The following is a 21,045-nucleotide window of genomic DNA, read 5'->3' as shown; positions in this document are numbered from 1 at the left end:
CATGCTTTTGTTTGGTGTCTTATGATGTAGTATTCTTTGTAAACCAATAGTGGGAGGGAAGAAGGAGGTGCAGTTTGTACTTCTGCTGCTACTGTGTGTCTTAGTCTGAATATTATAAAATTAATTTAGTTACTGATGAATTTGAATTACTTCTCACTAGCCCTAGGTGAGGAGGTGATGGTTTTTTTCTTCTTTGTGGAGTTCAGTGACTTCTAAAACCTCATCTGACTCCAGCATCTTCTGTAATGGGAAGACTGTATGTAACTCTAAACAAATTTGATAGGGATAATGGCATTATATGTAATTTCTAGTTAGTAAAAAGATCCCATTATTTGGAATCATTTGAAATAGTAAAATTGAAGTCATCTCTGTACGCAAAGGAAAGCTCTTTATATGGAAGTAAGCACTTTTCTGTCAAAAGGCGACATTTATGATGACAAGTGAATTTCAAAGCACTTATCTTACTGTTAGGAGACCTAAAAATATCCCCGGACTCTCTTATTTCAAGTTTAACGGGATTAGGAGGCTGGCCTTACTGTTGAGGCGGTGCAGGTCCCTATTGACACAGCTTCTGTTCCGTATCAGCACTCCATCCCGGCAGTGGAGCTCCGCCAGCCGTTCTTCCCCACCCACATGGGTCCCATGAAGCTCCGGCAGTTCCATCGGCCTCCCCTGAAGAAATATTCCTTTGGTGCCTTGTCCCAGCCCGGGCCCCACGCCGTGCAGCCTCTGCTGAAGCACATCAAGAAGAAAGCCAAGGTACGGCTGTGTGCCTCTGGGCGTGCCGTGGCTCCTTGAGGAGGCGTTCTGCTGACACTGTCCCTTGTCCCTGGCGCAGATGAGGGAGCAGGAGCGCCAGGCCTCGGGCGGGGGCGAGATGTTCTTCATGCGCACGCCGCAGGACCTCACTGGCAAGGATGGAGATCTCATCCTTGCAGAGTACAGTGAGGAGAACGCCCCTCTGATGATGCAGGTTGGCATGGCAACAAAGATTAAAAATTACTACAAAAGGGTGAGTATGCAGACTCTGCTGTTGGACTGTGATTTCCCTCTGCCTCTTGTTGAGAGCTAACAGCCCCTCCACTGTACCTTCCAGAAACCTGGCAAAGATCCAGGAGCTCCAGACTGTAAATATGGAGAGACTGTTTATTGTCACACTTCTCCCTTCCTGGGTTCTCTGCATCCAGGCCAGTTACTGCAGGTGAGAAATGAGGATTTTACATTTAAAGGACTGATAAGTTGGATGTGGTGTAATAGGCAGAGTACCTTTTACAAACCCTGTTTATTCAATGACAAATAATGCTCAGCTTCCAAAAAAACCCCACCCAGCTTCCTTTTCAGTTCCAGTTTATGTCTGCTTGCTTACTAGTAATAGTAATTACTATTAGCAATTAAATAATGATAGTAATTCAGTTCCTAGCTTGCCTTTTTTTTTTTTTTTTTCTGTTGTATGCTTTTTAAAATTGTTGTAGGAGTTACAAGAGTTGCAAATCTTTGCTGTTTTGCTTAGTAATGGCATTAGAAATAGCATTAGAGAGGACTAAGGGGGAAACCAAAGCTGCTTGAATGCTGGGGAGCTCAATTAATAGTTATTGGAGGAGATAGAAAAACATGGATTTCTCACAGTCCAGGATTTTATATGTACCTTCTGAGAATTGCACTTCTAGTTTATGAATGCCAGTTACTAGTCAGGTGTACAGACTTCTGCTTTTATGAGCCTCTCTCTGTTGTTAAAATATATACATTTGAGATTTGGAGAGGAATTAAGAATGTTACGAGGACCACCTGGCTAAGAATCCATAAATGTAAATATAAATGGATTTCAGTCAATGCTAGCTGCTCTAGCACAGGAAAAAGGTAAGGTGAAGGTTCATACTAGAGATTCATCACAGAACTAACAATGCTAATTGTGTGTTGGGCTGGTTTCTGTGGTTATTGTGCTCTTTTGCAGTTCTGTTCTTTCTGTCTTTTTTTGAAAGTGCCTCCTTAAAGATTCTGAAGTACCTCCAGATGTCCCAAGGTGCCTTCAATCTCTGCCTTTGTTCTAGTGTTTTTAAACTTTTGTTCTTCATCCTTGACTGTTCCCTGCACATCTACATATGCTGTGATATAAATGACGGTATACCCTTGCAGTGAACCTTGGGGTGTTGTTTTTTTTATTTTTTAAGATCTTTTTTGTAGATTGTATCACAGAGGATTTGATCAAAACTTGACTTTCAAACTTTAATTTGTTTCTCTTCACAGGCATTTGAAAACAATCTTTTCCGAGCCCCCATCTATTTACATAAGATGCCTGAAACAGATTTCCTGATCATCCGGACACGACAAGGCTACTACATCCGAGAATTAGTGGATATTTTTGTGGTTGGGCAGGAGTGCCCACTCTATGAAGTACCTGGTCCCAACTCTAAGCGAGCTAACACACATATCAGAGACTTCCTGCAGGTATGTGATGAGAGATTCTTTGGGGTTCTGGGAGTTCTTTGGAGCAAGCCCATGGCATAGGCTTGGGCCTCGAGTGGACAGTCTTGCTTAGAGAATCTCACTGTGCTTTTGTGACTCCCTTTTTTGTTTGTTTTCTTGTGAGGTGAGAGCACTGCAAGAGTTGGATGTTAACCAGACAGGCCATCTTGGTTGTCATTTAACCAAAGACTTATAAAATGTCTCTTCTGTTTTAATGGCATCCTATCTGATAAGTAAATGATAAAGGGTTTTTATTACCAGAATAAAAAGTTACAAGATTATATATAAATGTCCAAAACTGAAGAAGTTAGAGTGAGTTTTGAGGTGGTTGTGCTGTGTAAAATGAGACTTTGATGGGTTTTACTAAGAGACAGTTAAAGAATCTTATCACTGTGCTTATCAGAATTAGAGTCGCTTCACAGGTCTTGTGGTGGTTGAGCTTTAGGACTATCTAAGAGCATTCAATAATTATTCCCCAATTCAGATTTTGGAGAAAATTTCTAGTAATTTACAGTAAATGACATTCAAAATTATAACTCGAGGTATTTGCAGAGCAGGAAAATTTCTCTACTAAAGCATGAATATTTCTAATGTGATAGTACAAATTTTCAAGACAGATAATTTTTCCACGCCTCATTCTCAAAAACAGCCGAACCCGAAGCGGCTTGGGAAACTTTGCTGAGTAAATTTATGAGAAGCAATTTTTGAGCAGGGAAGCGTGAAGCAGCCACCAGAAACACCGCCTGTGCTGTCCTTGCAGGTTTGTTCATTGTTTCTTTGGACGGCTGGGTGTTGTTTTGTAGGTTTTTATCTATCGCCTCTTCTGGAAGAGCAGGGACCGCCCGCGGAGGATCCGCATGGAGGACATCAAGAAGGCTTTTCCCTCCCACTCCGAGAGCAGCATCCGCAAGCGGCTCAAGCTCTGTGCCGACTTCAAACGCACAGGTACTGACGGGGTTTGTGTGGTGCTCAGCCATCCTTCGCTGCTCTCGGAGCTCCAGACAGAGCAGGAGGAGGAAACATCTCTTCCTGAGAAACCCTTCTTGAAAATATCTGCTTGTAGAACTGAAATGTGATCTGACAGGGAGGGGGGTTTTTTGTTCTGGTTTTTAAGAATGTGCAGTTGCTTTTGGCATGAGTGTGCTTGATGGGGAGAAGCGACTGCAGTTTAGGCATTTTTAATAACCCTTTCGGCAGTGATTTAGTCTTATTAAAGAGAGGTAATTTACTCTTATTATTAATAATAGTTTGCGTAAATTAATATAATAATGGTAAACTATGGATATTTAATAATTTATTTAAATTGTTATATATTAATAATTTACTATTATTAAGATTAAAGACACCAACACAAACACATTCCCTTCCCTCTGTGTGTGGCTGTTTTGTGTCTTGCAAATACACGCAAATGAAAGCTGGGACTGCGATGGCACCCAGGGAAACTACTCAGTGTTCGACCTGTGCATTTTTCAGGGATGGACTCAAACTGGTGGGTTTTGAAGCCAGATTTCAGGTTGCCAACAGAAGAGGAGATCAGAGCCATGGTGTCCCCAGAGCAGTGCTGTGCCTATTACAGCATGATCGCGGCCGAGCAGCGGCTCAAGGTAAATCCTGGCTCCAAATTACTGACACCCTGTGAGGGGTGAGCCTAGGTAACACCTTCTGCCTAAAGCTAATTCTGCTACAGAGGAAGCAAGTTGTGTGGCTTTATTGCTGCTGCATAAAAGGGAGTTAAGTTTGAAAGAGAGGAACGCTGTATTCTTACCACCTATTGTCTGAATATTGAATTAGCTGTGCTCAGAAGTACCAAAGGGAAGGTAAAAAGGGCTTATGTTTATACCTGGAGTTCTACAGCAGAAAGTAACCAGCAGGTGGCTGTAGGAGACACTGATTATTTTTTGGTGGTTGACTGCACTGTTTAGTTATGGAGTTTGTCAAAATACTGGGCAGTTTGACATCTGTGCTGCTGTTGGTCGCTGTGAATCTTGCAGACAACTGTCTGTGGAAGTTTGCTTGTACAGCATGGCAAGTGTCCACAGAGCCACTCCTAATTCTGTCTCCAGTAACCTTTTTAAGACTTCAGCTTCTCATTTTTTCCCTAATGTTTCTCTGCAGGATGCAGGTTACGGGGAGAAATCCTTCTTTGCTCCAGAAGAGGAGAACGAAGAGGATTTCCAAATGAAGATTGATGATGAGGTATCCTCAGAGCGATGCACACGTGTGTACACCAGTGTTATAAATTTGAATGGCAGGAGAAAAATGAGGTCTTTATATTTAAAGGACATATTGAAAGTAGGATTCAGTGGTTCAAATGTTCACACAACTTTCCTGGGAATTTCTGCTGGCAGTTCATACCAGTCTTTGGTGATTGTTCATGCAGGTCCTTCCAGGACTCGGGTTTTTTTACCTTAAATGCCTTTTTGTGAGTTCCTTAGCACTTTGGTTATTCATTGAAGTGTTATCAGGGCAGCTGAAGGATTGAGGAGAGGAATTCACCCTCATTGTGTCCATTGAAAAGTTCTCAGTATGACCAGAAGAATTCCAAAAGTAAAGCTTGGACTGTAACAGGGTTGTGATTGTTTATTTTCACTCTGGCAGGTGCGCACGGCTCCCTGGAACACCACACGAGCCTTCATTGCTGCTATGAAGGGCAAGTGCCTCCTAGAAGTGACTGGTGTCGCAGATCCCACTGGTTGTGGGGAAGGATTTTCTTATGTCAAGATTCCCAACAAACCAACCCAGCAGAAGGTATAGCTCCCAAGGAGCAATAGCTGAGAATTTGTGTGGGAGAGGTGGACTAAATAAGGGGCATAAGGAAAAGAAAATATCAGATGAGCCTAGGAAAGACTTCTATGGGAGTAATAGGTTGAATCTTCCTCTGGCCAGGACGATAAAGAACCTCAGCCAGTGAAGAAGACGGTGACTGGCACAGACGCGGATCTGCGCCGACTTTCCCTCAAAAATGCCAAGCAGCTTCTGCGGAAATTTGGAGTGCCTGAGGAGGAGGTGAGCGTGAGCCCAGAGCAGGCTGCACACCTCACTAGTGCCTTTAGCAGCTGATGGTGGAAGGGATGTATGAATTTCTCCTTTGAGCTCGTGTGGAGAAGAATTGAAATCCACAGGTACCTCAGCCGTGTGTCTCTAAAGCCGCTCCTTGTCTTCCTCTTTCCAGATAAAGAAGCTGTCCCGGTGGGAGGTGATTGATGTGGTCCGTACCATGTCCACAGAGCAGGCACGCTCAGGGGAAGGGCCCATGAGCAAATTTGCCCGTGGCTCTCGGTTCTCTGTGGCAGAACATCAGGAGAGATACAAAGAAGAATGCCAGCGCATCTTCGACTTGCAAAATAAGTATGTTCTTATCTGATGTCCACAGCCCTGAACCCCACCCTGTCCCCACCTCAAAGCTCCAGCATGCCTGGGGTTGCTGATATGTGGTGGTGGTGTAGATGTTGATTCAAGTTGTTGGGCCTGTGAAATAGAGCACTAAGAAAGAGGCCTTTGGCTGGTAATAGAAACCCTCAGGTTTAGTGTCTTGCTGTCACAAACCTTTTGGAAAGGTAGAATGTGTTGCAGAGTCACAACATGAGATGTTCTGCGTTTCCACCCCTCAGTAGTTCACCACCTTATTTCCTTTACTTTTTTTTTTTTTTTTTAATTGTTATGAGCAGTTTGCCATCTCTCTCTGGTAGCAGATACCAATTCTATGCCCTATTCTTCAGAACTGCCAGAAGAATTCATGCATTTTTCCTTGTTCTGGCCTGGGACCTGAAAGTGGTGAGGTTATAAAATACCATTGAGGAAGAAGAGTTCAAATTTTTGGAGAAGATGGTCTTGGAATGGTTGACCTTTTAGACATGGGGGTTAAAAGGAAGCCTGAGAAGGGAATATATTGTGCCTGTTATAGTAGTGATTTGTATCATTAATTCTCAAACCTTTGCATAATTTTTACCTTCGTATTTCTGGGAAGGTAACAGGCTTGTTTTTTTTTGTTTTTTTGTAATTTGGGAGGGCAACATTCACTGACTTTCAGGATGCCTCCTATTTCAGGGTTCTGGAATCCACTGAGATCCTGTCAACAGACACAGACAGCAGTTCAGCTGAAGACAGCGACTTTGAAGAGATGGGAAAGAATATTGAGAATATGTTACAGAACAAGAAAACTAGTTCTCAGCTCTCTCGGGAAAGAGAAGAGCAGGAACGGAAGGAATTGCAAAGGATGCTCCTGGGAGATGACAATGGCAATGACAAAGACAGGGGCAAAAAGGACAAGAGAGATAAAAAGGGGCTGTGTAAGTAACTGCAACCACCAGAATTATGGGAAGGGATGCAGGACTTTATGTCAGGCTGCAAAGTGTGCTGGTCTGGCCTCTCAAGAGAGTGTAGATTCCTTACAGGGAGAATGTATAAACATGCTTATCTGGGGCTTTTTGCTCTCTGGGGGTTCTTCCTTCTTTTGAGCACTTAGTGGCTGGAAGTGCATGTGAAATGTATTCTTTGCCTCATATCTTTTATTTATTTTGAGCTATAACCTTACTCTGGTATTGAGATAGTCACTGCTGCTTCCTGCTTAAGTTTCCTTTTTTTTTTTTTTTTTAAATTTTGAGTGGGGGTGGGTCAGGGGGAGCTGTATTTTCAGTATTTTTCTCAAGATGTTTTCGCACGTAGTTCCTGCAGCCATCTTATGGTTGTGTAGTTGGATCTTCTGTTTACACACAGCTCTGTGTGTTGAAGCAGGCACAGTCTGCAGGCTGATAGCAGTGTCTGTTACACTGTGTGTAAATTGGGCAGCTGCCAGGTTTGGATCTCCTGGAGATGTGCTTGTTTTTAAGTGCATTCCAACAAAGAACTTGATGTGTCCCTGACTGGCTGGTAAAATGTTTGACCTGCAAATGAACTTCACGAGCGTGCCCATGACCACTGTCACTTGTTGAATGTGTGTGAGCAAAACTGAGCTCTGCATCTGAGTCAATGTTACTGTTGCTGTCTATTCTCAAACTGGGAATAAATCACTAATACATAGTTACTGGAATCATTTATAAGGGATATGTAGAAGATTTTTGCTGATTATACCTCATGAAAAGATACCCAGTGATAACTTTGTACAAAACCTCTCCACCTGAATTATGAATGGTGCTGGAAAGATTCTGTGGTCACTTGACACTCTGGTTGAGACACTCCTTGGAAAACTGGATAATTCTTGGCCCTCAGTTTCTGCCAGATAACCATACCTATGATGAAAAGCACTGTAACTAATCCATCTACAGGGTCAGAATGCAATTGCCTTGCAGGTTGCACCTGGGGGTCCTTGTTGAGTGTAGCTTTTCCTTCTGGCTTTATAATCTGTGTGGATAATTAGGTACCTTTGTTTCAGCTCGATTTCATGTCATGATAAGAGAACATGAACAAGCAAGGGAAAGATTTCTGTTAGGTTTTCCTGAATGTGTGTCTTGGAAGTTTTTAAGCCAAAACTCTCCGCTGTATTTAAACGACGATATTTCTACAGCGTGGAAAAAAAAAAAAAATGAGAAGCAAATAAAGCATTTTCTTTGTGGCAACAGCTTCAGCAGCCTCAGCAAACTCTCACAAGGATGATGACACTGCTTCTGTGACCAGCCTGAATTCCTCCGCCACCGGCCGCCGCCTCAAGATCTACCGCACGTTCCGGGACGAGGACGGGAAGGAATACGTGAGGTGTGAGACGGTGCGGAAACCCGCAGTCATCGACGCCTACTGCCGCATACGCACCACCAAGGATGAAGAGTTCATGTAAGGCCCTCGTGATCTCCTTCTTCTCCCTTCTTACTTTGCCTGGAGGCTTATTTCAGTCCACTGACGGTATGAAGAAATGTAGAATTGAATGCAGAAGCCCGGCGCAGTAATTGCGGAGAGAAATAGAGATTTAATGGCTGTCCCTTTGGAGGGTGTCACAAACTTGGCGCAGTGATTGAGCTGTCAGAGGAGTACCTGGCAAATCATGAACTAGGCTGGAAAACTTCTGTGTTCTTTTTGTGCCCACCCAGACGGAAGTTTGCTCTATTTGACGAGCAGCACCGTGAGGAGATGCGGAAGGAGCGGCGCAGGATCCAGGAACAGTTACGGCGGCTAAAGCGGAACCAGGAAAAAGAGAAACTCAAGGGCCCTCCAGAAAAGAAGCCCAAGAAACTGAAAGAGCGTCCAGACCTGAAAGTAAGCATATCCATACAGGTTTTGGCTACTGGAGTTTTCTGTTCTAGTGATGTGCTAAACTTCTCACTGGGGGATTTTAATGATGCTTTGCCTCAAAACTAGGAGTCCATATCTGAATTCTGATCTGTTGCCTTCTATTTTTGCAGCTAAAATGTGGAGCATGTGGTGCAATTGGGCACATGAGGACTAATAAGTTCTGCCCTCTTTACTACCAAACAAATGCCCCACCTTCTAATCCTGTTGCAATGACAGAGGAGCAGGAGGAGGAGCTGGAAAAAACAGTCATTCACAATGACAATGAAGAACTCATCAAAGTAGAAGGAACGAAAATTGTCCTGGGAAAACAATTGATTGAGAGGTAAGGGAAAAAGCAGAGAAATGGGTAGAGATAATAAGAATAAACAATGTAGAGCTTAATGCAGAATACTCATATGTAAATTAGTTACAGGGATAAAGTTACAGGGCTTTACATAAACTCATTACAGTATTTCAGTTGAGCATTTGGTATTATGGCAGATGGAACCAAAGCCAGTGCTGGGGGGACAAGTGGTCTTGATTCACGTGAGGGCTGGAGAAAGTATTGTGCTTTTCTATTTGTGCCTAGTGCTGATGAGGTCCGCAGGAAATCCCTGGTCCTGAAGTTTCCTAAGCAGCAGCTTCCTCCGAAGAAGAAGCGTCGCGTGGGGACAACGGTGCACTGTGATTATCTCAATGTGAGTGAAGTGTTCCTGAGCTGATTGCAGCACCTCCATTTCTGTTTGTACCGACTGGCCAGGCCCTTAACTGCTCCTGTGCAACCTCCTCGTGCCTGCCCAGAAAATTTATAAGCTAAATTGTCTGGGATTTCCGTGATGGTTTGCCTCTTGGAATTGCCTTTCATTTTTCTGCCTCTCATTTCTTCAGCGTCCCCACAAATCCATCCACCGGCGGAGAACAGATCCCATGGTGACACTCTCATCCATCTTGGAGGGTATCATCAATGACATCAGGGATCTTCCCAATGTAAGTTCAAGCTATGACACCCAAATCCTGCTTCTCAAGTGATATGGTTGGACTAGGGTATGTGTTGTAGATGCCAGAATTTGGTAGTTTTGTATGGATACATGTTCAAAGATCATATGTGATTTTTAAATTTTTTTTTCAACAAAACCAGCACGAGATGCATGAAATGTAGCAGTGTGTAATGCTTTTATATATGTGGCACTGGAAAAGATCTGTACTTCACTCTTTTCTGACCAGACTTTGCGGAAACTTGCAAAATTAAAAGATTAAATGGAAGATTTGAGTAGAAATGAGAATTTGAAAGTTCATTTTCTTGACTTTTGGGCTGCAATCGAAAATACCATCTGAGAATTCTCTGTGAGATTTTCCTTCTTGTAATGGTATTTTAGCATATTGCATAGAAGAAAGTGTTTGCCATCATGAGGTGGAGCTTATTCTGTTTTCTCTGGTGCAGTTAAGGAACTGTTTGTGTAAAGGCTTTGTACGTTAGTGCCTGTTTAACTGTGGAGGTTAAACTGAGATTAGCTGTGCTAATACTGTGCTACTAAGCATTTGTTTCTTCTCCTCCTCAGACGTACCCCTTTCACACGCCTGTAAATCCAAAAGTTGTCAAAGATTATTATAAGATCATCACCCGGCCCATGGATTTACAGACCCTGCGTGAAAACGTCCGTAAGAGGCAGTACCCATCCCGAGAGGAGTTCAGAGAACACCTGGAGCTCATCGTGAAGAACAGTGCCACATACAATGGTAAAAACCCTGGGAAATCCTGTTTCTGCTAATACATTGTGCATGGATGAGCTGTGGAACTTTCAGAGTCAACAAAAGCAACATAAAAGCAGAACAAATTCACTGCTAGGTGCCAGTAGTGAACATGTACCTGAAAGATTATATTAATGTTAACAAACTAATTAATAAGAAAGAAGTGAATTTCAGCATGTAGCAGCAACTAAATGATGACTGTGATATGATGCGATAATTGAAGTTCAGTTATGGGTCTGTGTCTTGGGGTGACGCAATCACTGAAGACTTCTGCATGTTTCAAAGTCCTGCCCTCCTCCTTCATAGCTAACAAAACATTGTTTTCAGTAGATAACATTATTATGCTTTATTGAATGAATCTTTTAATGCAAATAGGAATAAATAGTTCACACCCATTGAAGCCAGTGCCTTGGAGCATGCAGCTTTGAGGAGAGTTTGCTGTCATGCTTTTACATATTTTGATTCTTTTTCCCCATTTGGGAAGGTCAGGAAACTAGTTTTAAAAAAATGAAAGAAAGCTAGTTTAAAATTAAAAAATGGTAGAGCATGTATCTGCTGGGCAAAAGTGCTGATTCATTGAGGGTCAGGTTTATTCTGACTGCTGATAGAAAGGTCTTTGTCCAAAATATACTAATTTGACAGAAAAACCTCCTAGCTGCACTGAGACTGTCTAGGCTGTGCAGCGTTGAGGGTTTGTGTCTTTGCTGCTTCCTTTATTATTTTGACACTTAAATCCCTGATTTATCCTGATAAATAAGATCCTTTTTTTTGGTAGTTCTGGTGCAAATTCTTGTTTCCATGTCTGAGGAATCCTGGAATTATTTAAAGTTGTGGGTTTTTGAATATTCCTTAAATGTCCACCTTGCCTTCCTTAGCAGTTCTCTTTCACTGACTGGACTTAGAGAAAGAAACAGGAATTTCAAATAACATTTGCTACAAATCACTTTTTCTCATATAAAATGCGTGCTGAACTTGAATAATTGTGTGTATTGAGAATATACTTGAGTATCCACTCCTAACTGTGCCAGAAATATTATCAGTGATGCTTTAGGAGTAAAGATAAATCACATTGTGACGTGGGCCTTTTTAATCAAGCTGTGTGTGTTTGCAGGGCCGAAGCACTCACTGACACAGATATCCCAGTCCATGCTCGACCTGTGTGATGAAAAACTGAAAGAGGCAAGTCCTGTGAATGAGTTGTGGTCAGAATGGAGGGGGAGGGATGGTCATGGGTGGGTGAAGACTTTGAGAATATGTGCTTGGGCAAAACACCTGGTTTCAGGAAGAGTAGTAGAGATTAAGGGGCTTCTTCCTCCTACCCCAGAAGATTTCTGAGTTTTGTACCATTTTAACCAGTTCCCATGGGAGTCTTTCTGAAAAAAACAGATGGTTATTTCTTAGTCTAGTCACTTTATCTTGTCTGTAGGTTTGTATTTCGACTATTACCCCCTGTTATTTACCCCAAGTATTTTCATTAAAAGGTGAAGGGGAATCTCTCTGGGGCAGAGTATCATGATAGTTACAGTTCTTATCCAGGGTCAGACACTGATGTTCCCTACTTCTATTGCAGAAGGAAGATAAACTGGCTCGATTAGAAAAAGCAATTAATCCTCTCCTGGATGATGATGATCAAGTGGCCTTTTCCTTCATTTTGGATAACATTGTGACTCAAAAGATGATGGCAGTTCCAGATGTACGTAGTTTGAGTGACTGTGTGTGTGATGTGCAAAATGTGCTGATCTTGTGGAGAAACAGTGATATTAAATAGAAAAGTCTTCTGTAAAATTATTATTTTGTATTATATGTTCCTACTGTCGAATAGATATCAACAGACCTAGTTAAAAATCCACCCGGTAGAATTTTTCTCTTGTGTCCCTCCTGAACCTAAATGATTGGATTCAAGAGGTCTTGTTATAAATACCTTAAATGCATTTGGAGTGTGAAGTTTCATGACATTTGTAGCTCAAACTGTAGAAAATTCTACACAGAAGCTTTCTGAACTTGTCTGTTTCCTTTTTTTTTTTTTTTTTTTTTTTTTTTTTCCAGTCTTGGCCGTTTCACCATCCAGTTAACAAAAAGTTTGTTCCTGATTATTACAAAGTGATTGCTAATCCCATGGATCTGGAGAGCATCCGCAAGGTGAGTGGCTTGAACTCTTGAACTGAGCCGTCTCTTCAGAGGTGTTTAGACTTGATCACTTACTGGGTGACAATTCTCTTCCAGAATATCTCCAAACACAAATACCAGAACAGGGAGACTTTCCTGGATGATGTTAACCTCATCCTTGCCAACAGCATTAAGTACAATGGTAGGTGGTGGAAAGAAGGCTTTAGCTGCCTTTTGTACTTTAATTAATTCATCTGGGCACCTGTACTGCCAAAGTGTGTTGAAGCCTGAGGCTGTGAATCATGGACTTGATGACTGTTTTCCTTTCCTGAGGAAAGAGATGCTTAAACAGTGCTGTTTTCACTGTCACATGAAGCTTTATTACCATCTGGTGCAGAATGAGGCATTTACATTTGGGTAGGATGTTCTGCTTGCTCAGTACACATCTCTGATCCAATGATTTGGTTTTGGGCATTTCCTTGAGACAGACAGGACCTGTGTCCTAAATCACACTTTTAATGCTGGAACAAACTGGTTGTGCAATTTTAACCAAATGTGAGCCCCGCTGTGTATTTCTCCTTACATCAGAAGGTGCTGGGATTTAGGGGCCTGTGTAACCAAAACCTGTCTTGCTGTCTCGGCAGCTGGAATTGAAAAAAAACTCCAGGATGTATAAAGAGATTTGTTTCTTGCACAGGGTCAGACAGCCAGTACACAAAAACAGCCCAGGAGATTGTAAACATCTGTTACCAGACTTTAGCTGAGGTACGTGGACAACTTTACTGGAATATTTACAGCTTGAATTTTCTGTTCTGCAACCTTAGCAAGCCTTTCTGTTCTTAGTATGATGAGCACCTGACTCAGCTCGAGAGAGACATCTCTACTGCTAAGGAAGCAGCACTGGAGGAGGCAGATCTGGAAAGTCTTGATCCTATGACCCCTGGTCCCTACACTCCACAGGCAAGTGACCAAGCAAGGCTTTCACTTTCTTTTAGTTTCAATCTCCTGAGTGTTTGGTCCCCATTTTCCTCTTTGTTTCGTGTTCTCCATCTGTCTGCAGTTTCTCTTTTAGTAGAGTACCTTGTTGGATGGTGTGCTAGCGCTTACTTTTTAAGAATAAATATAAGAAAGCAGTTCTGATGCTCCAGTGAGTGAGATACCTAAGACAAAGAGAGACATTCCCCAAGCAGGTTGTAAAACTGGTCTGAAGATGAGCTGTGTACAGTCAGGAACAGCTGAGTGTTGGTTGGAAGGTCGAGGACTGTGCAAGTGTAACATTTAGAAACCCTCAGAAGTCAAGCAGTGGGCAGGTAAGGAGAACATGAGGACAAAACATGGATGCGGAGCTGAGAGGAATCCAGGGAGCTGTTTGGTCTTGTTGGAAAGGCTCATTGCTGTGGGTAAAGAAACTGCCTAATATGGTCAGCAAAGTCCAACTGTGCCCTCATTGCTGGGGTACTTTACATCTCTTTGTTCCAGTTCTAGTGAAAAATAACATTTTTGTAACCCTTATCATTATTTATAGCAGACAATTGTGTGTGTGTGTCAGGTGTTTTCTATGTGTCACACAGCAAGTTCATGCCGGGCTTCTTTTCAATGTTTACAGTGTGGCAAAGATTTATAAGCTACTTGGCCTTTTTAAAAAATAATTCTTATTATTTTGGGTTGTTTGGTTCTTTTTAAAAACATCAGGTAGAAACTTGCACCAGGAATGACAAGTTAATTAATAAAACCTAAAATTATCTTTGGAATTTGCCTAGAAAAGCAGGGGATGTCATCCTAGTGTCTGAGATGCGCCTTTTGTTTATTTGGAAAAGTTCATAGGCCCTGGGAAAGATCTCTGTGTTGATAACTGAGTGATAAAATGCAAATGTAGTATAGGAAGACAAATCAAAGCTTTCTTTGCAGTTGTTCATCCCAGTTGTGGACCAATGATTTTTTGGTTCTGTGCAAGTCTGATGAAATTACATCTGGAAAATTGCATTTAATTTTAGCAAAGTCAGAGCAATAAAGAAGGGTTTGAAGTTCAGGAACAATTTAAGGTCTTATAAAGATTATTTTAAAGAGAAAAACGAGTTCAAAATTTGTTCAGACAAGAAGTATCCAAAGACTGTATGACTGAGCCAGGACAGCAGGACACAAATAGGTTTGGGGCAGTATTTAACACCCTCCCAACCATCTCTCCCCACAAAAATACCCAAAATGTAGCATTTTAGGAAGGTACAGTGTAATTGCTAGAAATTGTGATCAAATTCAACAGGCTGGGAATACTGAATCTGAGTATCATGGAAAAAAGACCTTCCTGCCAATAGTAAGCATTGGGCTGCAAGAGAGTCTTTGGAGATGAGTTACTGAAGCTATTTGTTGACATATTTCAAGAATTCAATGGAATCAGTGGTGATCCTAATACACCAGAAAGTGAGGGACAAAAATGCCATTCTCTTACCTGATGGTTTCCTTCCCAAGAGCAGTGTTACCTGGTCTGATTTTAGTCCAAGCTGGTGATCAGATCACCTGAAGGCCACCTTTTCCCTTTGCTTCTTGGCTGGAGGTACAGTCCCACTTCCCACACTCCCAAACTTGCCACAGATGGCAGGTCTGGTGGAGATTGCTTGGCTTTGGCTTTTAAATGCAGTTGTGACAGCCAACATTTATCTCCCCATATGGCTCTTCAGAGGTTGGCCTCCAGGGTATAAAAAGCAAATACAGCTGAGAGCTGTCTGTGCTTTACGCGTCTGTTTAAATTCTTAGGAAGGCTGTTTTTCCTAATTTAAGAATTACTGCTGTTGTCCTTAAGATTATCAGTATTTTCATGATCTGTGAACTGTCTGTTATAAGGGAACTTCATCAAAGCCCTCATATGTGGTTCCTCATTAGCTCTTCAGAGGTCAGTCTGCATGCAAACTGCAAGTTGGCTTTTGGAACCCTTGATCCAAATCCCCTTTTCCTTGCTTGTGTCAGCTTTAGGGGTTGAGACAGTGATTTACATAGGGTGGATTGGAAGCTGAAGCTTTGCTGTTTGATATGACCTAGACTTTCCCCAGTTCTGATTGCAGCAATTGGGGCTGCAACACCGTTCCCATGGTGGGAAGTAAGTGAAAAGGGCCACGTTGAGTCAGACCCAAGGTTGATGTAATCAAGTCTCCTGTCTCTGGAAGGGAACAGAAGTAGGTGGATGCAAACATGCAGTGATCATTTTTACAGCAAACCCTCTCTGCTTCTGGGAATTGGTTGTTCAGGCTCCCTTAAACTTGTGTTGCACCTGGACCCTTGTATTTATGAGCTGCAGAGAGGTCTATTCTCCATAAATTTATTGAATTCTTTTGGAGCCCATTTGTGATTTTGGCCTCTGTACAGTAGCACTGTATAGAAGTACTGACTTCCATTTTAAAATCTGCTATTTGGCAAATTTTAAAGCTGAGGTTCTGAGCCATTGCATTTACCCCATTTGTTCTTTAAGAATAATTAGCTCTTTTTGATTAAACAGTGTGTAATAATATGAACACCATGCCAAAAAGGTGCATTTAGTCCTGAGATCCCAGTCTTGCCTCTCAAGATACTGTTCCAGTCTCAGTTCAGTGCCTGAGAATGTTCTGTCTCCTGTTTCCACCTGTACTTTAGCCACCAGATTTGTATGACACCAGCACTTCCCTCAGTGTGTCCCATGGTGCTTCATTCTATCAAGATGAAAGCAATTTGTCTGCTCTGGACACTCCCATCACTACCACAGGGAAGCGAGGAACTCAGGTCAGAATCCTCCATTTTCTCATCTGGTTGGGGAGTTGTCTTCTGAGAGCAAATTACTAAAAAGAGGCAATAGCTTTGTAGGAAACAGGTGACAAAGATCAGGTTTTCCAAGCAGAGAAGGGAATATCTTCCAAAAGTTGTGATATTTTTTTTCATTTTGACTGCTCTGAGGCAAAAGTTAAAAAAAAAAAATAAAATTAAACAGCACTGGGAATTGAGAAACTGCAAAACAAAGAATAGAGAATCAAAAGCTGCAGAAGAATCTGCCTTAAGGCCAGGTATTTGTTTGCTTCACTACTTCTGGAAGTAGAAACCTGGTGACTCATGCTACAGAGGGTTAATATGCAATCCCTTGTTAATTCTCAATAAGGAAATGGTGAAGGATATTCTGCAGATCCAGAAGATCATGATTAGATTATTATGATTGCATCCAGTAACAGTTGGGAGCTTGGAAGAGATGGTTGCCACTGTAGATACTTTATAGTTGTAAAAGGAAACGAAAAAGTAGACAGGTTAAAAGGATTAAGTCATTATAAATGAACTTGTTACTGTAACCACAGAATATTTTTCCTTAGTCTTTATTCTGTATTAAACAAACAAACAAACAAAAATGTTGAAGGAGAGGGAAGAGCAGAAGGATATGGAGTAATAGGACCATGAAAATAAATTATCAGGAACATTAAGAAGGTGAGGAACCACAAGACTGAAGGTGGTACCAGAAAGAGTGGTGAGAGCTATTCTGAACAATGCAGGCAAAGATTGGTTATAAATAGTTCTGTGTAGTGTTGTGGCCATCTGTAGCTTTGTGAATGCCTTCTAGATTTGGAAGTTTTTAAGCTTTCTGTAGAAATTTATAGCCTTTGGGACAGAATCTTCATGTTCTCTTTATCTTGGACTCATGGGGACTGTGGGAAGAACAGGAAAAGGATAGGAAAAGATTTGGTGGAACTGCTGTATGCTCTTAAAATATATTATTATGAAAATAAGCACTTTTTTTTACAACCTAGTGCTATTTTCCGGAAATAACTGGTTAAACAAGGAACTCTGGTGCTGTAAGGCTGGAGATTCCCAATTTAAGGATGAACACATCAGGCAGAAGTGTGTGGAGACTGTGCTCTCTGACCTTGCAATAAAGAGAAAAAGGATCCTTGCTCTGAGAGTGATACAGATACATTTTCCTTTCTGCCTTTCCCCTCCTGTACTCCCACACTCACCTCTGTGGCCCAGGGGTCCCTCACATCCCCTGGGTGATGTCCAGTAGTGCCTTCCTCAGTGCCATTGCTGTCTGTGTTCCTGTCCAGATGCGCCAGGGCCGAGGGAGGCTGGGCGAGGAAGACTCTGACGTGGATATTGAAGGATTTGATGAGGATGATGATGGGAAGCCTAAGACTCCAGCCCCAGTGAGTATATTTACAGAAATCCCAGCCCCAGTGTGCGTGCTGACTTGTGTGCTGCCCTGAGGCAGGCTCTGAAATGCACTTTGGAAAACTGAAATGAGGGAATACTTCAGAGTGGGCAGAGTGGGAAATCTGCTAGAAATGGCAGCATGCTGCTGGATCTTCACCTTCCCTGTTCCTGTGACCCAGGAAGTTGAAGATGGAGATGGTGACCTTGCTGATGAAGAAGAAGGATCAGCCCAGCAGCCCCAGGCCAGTGTCCTCTATGAAGACTTGCTCATGTCTGATGGAGAGGATGATGATGATGGGAGTGATGAAGAGGGAGATAATCCTTTCTCATGTAAGTATCCTTTAATTGTTCATTAACCCAGCTGATCTCATGCTTCCATCACAAAAATATGCAGTTGGGAGCAGAGACCAAAGGGGCAAGATGAGGAAACTGGGTGAACACAAATGGGACCGAAAACAAAATTGGAATAGGAATGCTGTAAATACAGACAAACATGAAAGCAGAGTTAATACTTGTAGTAATATCTTGTTGATTGTATTTTATAAAGTGAAACTGCAAATGGTTCTGAAAACACTGAGTATGATTTGATATGAAGAGCCAGGAATGGGTAGTTCAGTAGAAGTACATTTACTTTGATATGAATTCAGATTATCAATGTTAAATGTAAAATGTTAATGTTAAAGCAATGTTATCACCAACAGGAAGAGGTGTACAGAGGTTATTCAGACTGTTTCTATGTTTTAATACAAACTTATGCAGAAAAGTGTGTAATGGTACTTAGCAATGACTTTTGAAAATTATTAGCGGGGAAGAAGGGGGAATTCTTCAGAGTAGACAAGACATAAGGCCTTTTTGAGTAATGGTGGTAGTGAGATTGCTTTGGAATAACATCAGAATTGGGCAGTCAGTAGGTTGTGTCACCTCCCAGATAACCTTTTCTGCTGCCTTGAGGAGACACAACTTTGTAAACATTCCTCACAGTCAATACTGCAGCCTTTAAACACAGACACAGTGGGTATGTAAGTGATGAAACCTGGCAAGTCGTGACCAGACATTGGTTCATTACACAGCTATCCAGCTGAGTGAGAGTGGCAGTGACTCAGATGTGGAGCCCAATGCAGTGAGACCCAAACAACCTCATGTTCTTCAAGAGAACACACGGATGGGCATGGACAATGAAGAAAGCATGATGTCCTATGAAGGAGACGGTGGGGAGACATCTCATGTTATGGAGGACAGCAATATCAGGTAATTAGAGCTGGGAATCCCGTTAAAATCCCTTCTCTTAAAGATTTTTGTTCATCATAAAAACCTGAAGAATACCTCACATTTTTCTTAAAGTTATCCTGTGACTGTTCTTACTGTTGCAACCATAATTACCATTTATTCTTACCAACAGAAATTTGGGTTGCTGTTAAGATTTTCACGAATAAAAGTATCAGTTAAATTAAAAAAAAAACCAACCAAACACCTCACCCAGTTCTTTCTTTTAAGTTAGATGATTTCTTGTACATAGTGGTTTTTGATGGCAGGACAAATAAAGGTTTTTACAAGCTATCTCAAACTACAAGATGCGTTTGAAGTTAAAAAGTGATTTAGCAGATTAACTTTTTTTTTTTCACTCTAAGAACAAGCATGTCCTGACTTGAAATGCAAGTGCTTCAACTGCTTATTTGAAGTCCAGAAGTATAGGAATACGCATATTCTGTATTTTGGAAGGTGTTCAATTATTAGAAAATTAAAAGCACAACAATATCAGCTTTATTTTTTTTGCATTTGAGAGAACAGCAACCTACTCTCCCTTCTCCAGGCATTCTGTAGAGTGTTTGATTCTCTGTTCTTCTACTTGTGGAATTCAGTTTCTTAGTACCATTACTGACATTTGCCTAATAAATCACAAGCATCAGAGCTGATGGGTATCTGGGCTGGCAGGCGATGGTCAGTCCAGCCCAGGATCTTGACAGGAGTCAGCAGGAAGCGCTAGAGAAGATGAAAATGGGCTAAAAGCAGTCCTGCACTTTCTGTCTGCAGTGAAGGTGACAGAAGCTGCTGTTGGAGCAGTTTTTCCTGCCTGGAGTGTATCAGAGTGGAGTGAAGATACTGGGATTGTTTCACTGGAGAGCTGTTTTGTCTTTAATTTCTGTTTCAAAAAGCTGCCCAGTGACAGAATTGAAATGCACAGTGGTTCCTGGTGTTCACAGCGCTTCAAGCCAACTCTTAGAACAGTTGAACACAGAACTGCTGGTATCAGCAGCTCATTTGAAATTATTTTCTTCTTCTAGTTATGGCAGCTACGAAGAGCCAGACCCAAAGTCCAACACGAGAGACACGAGTTTCAGCAGCATTGGAGGGTATGAGATCTCAGAAGAGGAGGAAGAGGAAGAACAGCAGCGCTCTGGGCCAAGTGTGTTAAGTCAGGTCCATCTGTCTGAGGATGAGGAGGACAGCGAGGACTTTCACTCCATTGCAGGAGACAGTGACCTGGACTCGGATGAATGAATTCCCTTCCCTGAGATGATTGTCATCCTGGGCCACTGATGGCTCCTGAATTTCTCTTCTCCCAGTTTGTAACAGTGTAGTGTGGGCTGTGTTAACCAGATTTTTTTTTTTTTTTTTAATACAATATTTTAATTGATTATAAAAAATGTTATGTGAATGAGTAAACGGTGGAAAGTAAGCTTTTGACAAGCGTGTCCTGCTGAAGCCTTGGATTGTTGTGGTCTATACTGGCTCCAGATACAGATTTGTACGGTTTGTTCTTCAGTCTTCATAGATGTAAAATAATCCCTCAGAAATACTGGCCTGTTGGATACGTGCATGTCTGTCAGGAAAAAATGCTTGCTCAGAATGAAATACTTGCTGTTGATGAACAACTGTAAGGCAATTTTCATTTCATAAAGGGGAGCTTTTTCTCTGGGACCACAATTAGTGTCTCATGTCTGATCCCGGACTGGTTTTGGGAACTGCCTGACTACTACCAGTACTTCAGAAACAGCTGTCCTACTTTTTCTCGAAGTTGCAGTTACTTCCAGAAACCAGACTTTGGTAATTTGAGCCTTTAGGATGGCTCACGATTCACCGGAGACTGCTAATTTTCAGAAGCTCGTGGAGACCCTGGGGTTCCGCATGGAGTCCTGGCGCGTGGCTCGCAGATCTCATGGAAATACAGCGGGGAATGGGGAAACAGACGCCTTTGCTGCTGTGTCTGTGCCCGGGTAGGGCCGGGACCCGGTGAATGAGTGCAGGTACAGGGTGAGCTCTGCTGTCCCTGTGGCTGAGCTGCACTGTCTCGGTGAGCTGTGGCGTTCTGGTGACTGAGCTCTGGAGCCCCAGTGAGCTCTCCTGTCCCGCTGTTCCGGCTCCCCTATCCCG

General features: G+C 42.1%; 1 protein-coding gene across 5 annotated transcripts in view; it reads left to right on the top strand.

Moving 5' to 3' along the window:
- The window catches only part of TAF1 (TATA-box binding protein associated factor 1), a 29,013-nt gene extending 8,663 nt beyond the window's left edge, over positions 1-20,350 (top strand). For 3 of the 5 annotated variants that reach the window (XM_040084128.2, XM_058423246.1, XM_058423248.1), the window contains 28 exons: positions 586-759; positions 839-1,012; positions 1,097-1,201; positions 2,245-2,445; positions 3,267-3,408; positions 3,937-4,067; positions 4,579-4,659; positions 5,062-5,211; positions 5,350-5,469; positions 5,636-5,811; positions 6,511-6,752; positions 8,022-8,229; positions 8,484-8,649; positions 8,796-9,007; positions 9,254-9,362; positions 9,553-9,651; positions 10,224-10,401; positions 11,525-11,592; positions 11,984-12,106; positions 12,460-12,552; positions 12,637-12,721; positions 13,217-13,284; positions 13,363-13,479; positions 16,141-16,266; positions 17,568-17,666; positions 17,853-18,003; positions 18,744-18,921; positions 19,956-20,350. In XM_040084128.2, coding sequence (XP_039940062.1) covers positions 586-759; positions 839-1,012; positions 1,097-1,201; positions 2,245-2,445; positions 3,267-3,408; positions 3,937-4,067; positions 4,579-4,659; positions 5,062-5,211; positions 5,350-5,469; positions 5,636-5,811; positions 6,511-6,752; positions 8,022-8,229; positions 8,484-8,649; positions 8,796-9,007; positions 9,254-9,362; positions 9,553-9,651; positions 10,224-10,401; positions 11,525-11,592; positions 11,984-12,106; positions 12,460-12,552; positions 12,637-12,721; positions 13,217-13,284; positions 13,363-13,479; positions 16,141-16,266; positions 17,568-17,666; positions 17,853-18,003; positions 18,744-18,921; positions 19,956-20,172 — 3,993 coding nt within the window. In that variant the 3' untranslated portion in view covers positions 20,173-20,350. The remainder of the gene's footprint in view (positions 1-585; positions 760-838; positions 1,013-1,096; positions 1,202-2,244; positions 2,446-3,266; positions 3,409-3,936; positions 4,068-4,578; positions 4,660-5,061; positions 5,212-5,349; positions 5,470-5,635; positions 5,812-6,510; positions 6,753-8,021; positions 8,230-8,483; positions 8,650-8,795; positions 9,008-9,253; positions 9,363-9,552; positions 9,652-10,223; positions 10,402-11,524; positions 11,593-11,983; positions 12,107-12,459; positions 12,553-12,636; positions 12,722-13,216; positions 13,285-13,362; positions 13,480-16,140; positions 16,267-17,567; positions 17,667-17,852; positions 18,004-18,743; positions 18,922-19,955) is intronic. The other 2 variants (XM_040084129.2, XM_058423247.1) reach the window with 1 other exon arrangement.
- Positions 20,351-21,045: the final 695 nt, after the last annotated feature.

The sequence above is a fragment of the Hirundo rustica genome, chromosome 21 (assembly GCF_015227805.2).
Source record: "Hirundo rustica isolate bHirRus1 chromosome 21, bHirRus1.pri.v3, whole genome shotgun sequence".
NCBI classification, from domain to species: domain Eukaryota; kingdom Metazoa; phylum Chordata; class Aves; order Passeriformes; family Hirundinidae; genus Hirundo; species Hirundo rustica.
The sequence above is the reverse complement of the archived record's forward strand: the minus strand, read 5'-3'. Positions and strand labels throughout refer to the sequence as shown.